The sequence below is a fragment of the Macrosteles quadrilineatus genome, unplaced genomic scaffold, assembly GCF_028750875.1.
Source record: "Macrosteles quadrilineatus isolate MER2022 unplaced genomic scaffold, UCM_ALF_1.0 Scaffold_6__1_contigs__length_79288215, whole genome shotgun sequence".
Classification (NCBI taxonomy): domain Eukaryota; kingdom Metazoa; phylum Arthropoda; class Insecta; order Hemiptera; family Cicadellidae; genus Macrosteles; species Macrosteles quadrilineatus.
The window spans coordinates 28746893-28752892 of NW_026542599.1; the positions used below are offsets into that span (position 1 = coordinate 28746893).

A 6000-nucleotide genomic window follows, 5' to 3' on the forward strand; every position below is an offset into this window, starting at 1 on the left:
CCGACCTTTGAGAGGGTCTCACGCCCTTAAGAGTATAATTTTTAAAGTTCTAAAACCTTATTGCAAAACTACATATTGAGACGAATCTTTTGACACCTTAAACGTTGAAATTGGTCCACAAATAAGGGAGGAGTTGCGTTAACAAAATCCGGCTTCACGTATTATATATATAGATTTCACTGCATCAATTGCTAAATAAATAAGTGTAAACAAAGAAAAGTAAAAACAACAACATATAGTTTGTTTTGTAAACAGCTGAAACGAAAATAAGATAATATTCATTTGAAAAAAAAAAGAACTAGTCACTTGTTGAAGGAATTTAACACGTAAACACGCTAGTAAAGCTAGTGACGTAATTAATTGTCTATGTTTATTATTCATTCCGTTGTCAGTTCTAATATCCTGATAATTATACCACCCTCATTGAATCAATGTACATCGTAATTCCCCATATTCATTTATTTAAACTATAAAATATTCAGCGCCTCCAAACGTAACCACAACTAAACACCGTAGAGTTATTATACATCGATGCTAAACACACGCCACACAACTTTTTAGATTTCATAAAAGGATGGTAAGTCTAATAATTGCAGTATCCTAGGTCAATGATGACGTTGTGTTCAATCTATGTCATTCATCTGTATATCTTTGGATAAAACCCGTCTGAGGTTGGGGTGGTAATTTAAAATCGTATTCCTGATGATTCTTGATCTCCTTCTTTATGACATCAATATTCCCGGGCCTAATCCAAACAAATTTTAAGCATTCAAAAACATTGATTGTAAACAAAAAGCCACCAAGATGAATTAAAACATGTAAAAATTGTGATTTTTCTACCCTTTCCTAAAAAAGTTGAGCAGTAAAATAATTTGCATATCATTTTTTAAGACTCGTGTACAGAGCCTCGACTTGTATACTTCGATGGTGTTACTTATCTCGGTGGTCAACTAATCTTACTTATTTCCTATAATCAATGACAAAATCTGAGTAAATAAAATAACCTCATAGTTCTATAGAGCAATTTTATATTTAACCAGCTGTTAGTTAAAACAAATTATATTGCGCTAAAACAAACCAAACATTACAAAGAATACTTAAAAATAATAATTTGAACATCCTAGTATTTTACTATGTATATTTAAATAATCTGTCATCATCTTATCGAAGGATTGAACGTATCAATGATTAGCATCACACATAGTATAAATAAGTCAACCCTTACATACTAACTCATACATACTCCTTTAATCTTATCCAAATGCAGAAAACCCTGGATGTTTACAGCTGTTATGTTAAGCAAATTATATTATACCAAAAGGTAGTTTAGAATCTTAGCGTCGGCTGCTAGACTTTTCAAAAATTAAAACTTAATTTCTAAATAACTGGGACCCTAAACTAAAATGATGGATTCGACATTCCCTAGTTTGTATATTTAAATAATCTGTCATACTCTTATCGAAGGATTGAACGTATCAATGATTAGCATTACGGTACATATAGTATAAATAAGTCAACCCTTAGTATGTCTTTTAATTTGATCCAAATGCTGAATTTGTGTTACAAACGCTGAATGTTTACAGCTGTTATGTTAAACAAATTATATTACACCAAAAGCTAGTTTAGAATCTTAGCGTCGGCTGCTAGACTTTTCAAAAATTAAAACTCAATTTCTAAATAACTGGGACCCTAAACTAAAATTATGGCTTCGACATTCCCTAGTTCTCAAAATTATCTTTCTTTCAACACAAAAATCATGAAAATCCGTCGAGTGGTTGATTCAGAATCGTGAAATAAAAAACCCTATTACGTTTTAATATCATAGATTACTTCATTAAACCCTGTGTGTATAAATATTAATCTGTTTAACTTGCAGATACATATGTGTATATCTATCTATATATAGTACGCTAAGCCGATTTTTGTGAACAGAACTCCTCCCTCATTTTTGGACCGATTTTGATGATTAAAGTGTCAAAAAAATGGAACTGATCTGTAGTTTTGCAAAGAGTTTTTCATTTTTTTAAATCTTTATTAGTTTGGGTAGGATCTTCCATCAAAGTTGGGTTTTCTCCCAAAAGATTAACATGGGAATCTTAATATTTAATTTGAAACTTTGTCTCCACTAATTTGAGAGAACGGCTGGGCGTAGAAACTTGGTAGAGGTGTCCAAAGAATGGTCTCAATCTGTAGATGAGCCATCGAAAGAAAAACAAAGTAAATTCCCTTAGAGCTCTGCCCCTGAAGCCTTTAAAGATCCCTCCACAGATGTGTTTACATTTTGGCCATATGGATAATTTGTCACTACTTTTTAATGAAACAGCTGTTAATATTTATATTAAGTATTTTAATCAACACATTATAGGGAGTTACCTACTGAATTTGTCAAAATAATGCATTAGCAGTTTTTTCTGATTTTAACATTGATTTTCTTCTGAATCATGTCATGTTTTGTAATATAACGTTCTATTACGAAATCAGTGGAAAATCGTAATATAATATCGTAAAAATCGTAACACTTAAAACTATTTCTTATCGAGTTAACTTATATCTATTGTACAGGTTGGTTTCTGCATTTTTGACCAATATTTTGTCATATTCAAGACAAATCATCATAGGTTCATGACATTATTTTCATACATGTTTTCAATTATTGGAAAAGATTTCGAATGTGTAATACAATACAAAATAATACAAGTGCAGAAGGGCACGTTGCCCAAATGAGCCGTGTCCATATTTTGTTAAATTAATAGTAGTTTACAGCAACTGGATTAAATTTTTAATAATTTGTATGAAGAAATATGTGCACGATTTAGAAAGCCATTAATCTGCAAAATTACTATTTATTGCACACTTTTTATCTAGAGATGTATTCATTCAGTTAGTGAAAACACAATAGAGCCTTTGAATGTTATTAAACTAACGAAAAGGGTTGTGCATGTTTACTAGCGCTACTCAGCAACAAAAACCATTTAATTTATCTCTAAAAAACATTTTTTTAAGTACACCGGTAACTTACCCAGATAGTAACATAAACAAATTCCCAAACCATATACTACAAAAAAGGTTCAGACCAGAGCCATTTAAATATATCATATTTATTAATTTGGCTTATATTGCTCTTAAGCTACGGATTATTCATCTGCAGAAGAAGTTCATAGTGCTCTTATCCTGTGTGATAACATCCAAACACAGAAACCTTGCCTTAAAATAGTACCTATATCTTGACAGATGGTTTGCAGTAACCTATTACGGACCGTGGCCCACTTGGTTGGCCTTAAGTGAGATTTTTGAAAATAACACTACACTTTGACTGTAAAACAAATTTCACAAAGATTAATTACCATTCAAGCAGTTACTGTCAAGACAGACAAGTAATGTTCCTTTTGAACTAGATCTCCTCATCCTTTCTAAGATACGTTGATTAACAACAAAGCATGTAAACTCAATATTTACGTAATAATTTACAGTATTTGCTTTTTGGAAATGCAGCATTGCTTTTTCATTTGCATTATTTGTTGCCTATGAAGCCGCATGACCATATGAAAGAGGTCCCTCATTTCAAGAATAAAAGCCAGCTTCACTACAAGTATATTCCACTTTTGTAACGGTAGCCTAAAAGCAGGTAGCCTAAAAGCAGGTAGCCTATTTCAACCTTTTTATTATTATTTGGCAATCCAGAAGCTAACATCACAATGAAGTAAACAATTCCAATTAGTTGATAGATAAAAATAAAACTCACAGAAAACCGTTGGAGCAAAGATTTTAAGCCGTGTATCGCTTCCTTCTCCATCCTTGACGTTTAACGAGAACCTGTTACTGCTAAGTCACGGTTACTTGTAACCTGTAATGGAAGATATGTACTCTTAGCATTACAGATGGTTAAGCTTTCGAGAGAACAAACAAGCAAATATTTGCTTTCGTCTGCAAGCAGAAACCTATCATGGAATTGACGCGCATGTCACTTTGAACTTGAGGCGGATGTATCGGTTATTATCTTCTAACTTTAGATTGGATGGAAAAAAGCTTTAGCTTTTCCGGTGATTTTTTTACTAAGAGAAATAGGTGTAATTGTTGGTTGAGCAAGTATAAATATTCTAATTCTATCAAAACTATTAACATAATTTATAAATATATCCATATAACCAGGCATTAGGCTGGTTAACCAGCCAGAACAGAAGGATTCTCACCAGTTGTGTACTGTATTTATTTCTCGCTCTTAACATTTCTTACTGCTAGAATTTATTTCAATAATTTTATGAAATTCACATATGCGATTGTGTTTACCACATTGCAGGCACAACTTAAGTCTTGAAAAGAATTTTGTCTTTTCAAATTATTGTAACTTAAACATTTGATACAAAATTAATTATTTTAAATAGTGTTTTTCATTATTTCAACTACGTTATTTAAATTCGTTTGGATTTGTGGAATGAGCTTTCATGGACCGTTAGATTCGTTTTACTATTCGTTTATTACTTGTTAATAAATTTTTGTTTTTGCCTTGGCAAAAATTGTAATCCTCTTAGTTGCCATTGGCTGTATTATTAACAGTCCTGTCTAAGGGACATGTCGGCCTTAGTCACTAACAAGACTACAAGATCGCGCCACTCGTCCTACACTCATCTGCATTCATACCAATCATACTTGTCTTTAAAATGTCCACATGGACGTCATTTCAGAATAAAGTATTTTTAAATACTGTATAAAAGTATTAAGTATTTTTAACGAGGAAATAGGTTTTGGGGTAGTTTTGATGCAAGGGTACCAAGTCTCTGATCAACTTGTTTTAAGAACAAGTTATTAAGTCACCGATCAAATAGTTTTGATAAAAGCTTCCCAAGCATCCAATCGACATTTTTAGTAACAAGGTCACAGATAAAATATATTTAGTCAAATCTTATGGAGTCTCTGATCACAAGATACCAAGCTTCTGATCGAATAGTTTTGGTAACAAGTTATCAAGTCTCTGGTCAACTAGTTAGGGTAACAAGCTAAGTTTATAATCAACTAGTTTCAGTAACAAGTTACAATGAATATGATAGTTTTGGCACCAAGATACGAAGCCTCTGTTCAAATAGTTTTGTTATAGAACAAGTTGCCATGAAAGACACTAGCTTTTGTAATAAATGAAAATGAATGAATGAATGATTTATTCCGATAAAATTGCTACAAAGTACAAAGTTACATTCTTTACTATAATATTAAGTTTACAACATAATATAATCAAGAACAGAAACAAATTACAAAGTTGTGAACTTAATGTAAATAAAAATGTAATGTAATAAATTGAGCTTCAGATACAAAAAGGCCTCTGCTGCTTATTTTGGTAACAAGTTAAGTTTCCAACTAGTTTTAGTGACAACCTATCGAGTAGGCCTACCGAGTCTATGCTCAACTAGTTTTGGTCACAAGCTACCGAGTCTATGCTCAACTAGTTTAGGTCACAAGCTACCGAGTCTATGATCAACTAGTTTTAGTGACAAGCTACCGAGTCTATGATCAACTAGTTTTGGTGATAAGCTACCGAGTCTTTGATTGACTAGTTTTGGTGACAAGCTACCAAGGTACAATGCCCAGAGCGAGGTGAACCACCATCAACCGCAGACCGAGTGGCGCGGGTGAAAGCTACTCTACACTAATTAATACAACCGGGTCTGTTTTTTGCAGGCGGATTAAGTTTTTTCTCAATCGCAAAGCGGGGGGTCTGGGGAAATTCGAAATCACTGCAATCTTTGTATTTGATCTCAATACGCTGATTTCAAAATTTCTGGTGGTTTTTGTTGAAAATGAACTGGTTGTCACTACTCATGGGTTTTTACGGTTTACGAATTAGATAGAAGAAATGATTACGAATCTTTATGTACTATTGTGTGTGAATGCTGGTGGAATATTTCACAAATCAGTTTGGCATACTAACAAAAAAAACTATGTTTCCTGATTAGGTTAAACTATAACGGAGACAATAGTCAAAGCTTAAGTTGCTGGGTGTTCCAGCCT

The 6000-nt window shown here is 32.7% G+C and overlaps 1 protein-coding gene across 1 annotated transcript in view; it reads right to left on the reverse strand.

The window, feature by feature from the left end:
- Positions 1 to 3850, reverse strand: part of LOC128997153 (facilitated trehalose transporter Tret1-2 homolog) — a 64733-nt gene extending 60883 nt beyond the window's left edge. Inside the window, exon 1 of the mRNA XM_054422739.1 lies at positions 3743 to 3850. Coding sequence (XP_054278714.1) covers positions 3743 to 3793 — 51 coding nt within the window. The 5' untranslated portion in view covers positions 3794 to 3850. The remainder of the gene's footprint in view (positions 1 to 3742) is intronic.
- Positions 3851 to 6000: the final 2150 nt, after the last annotated feature.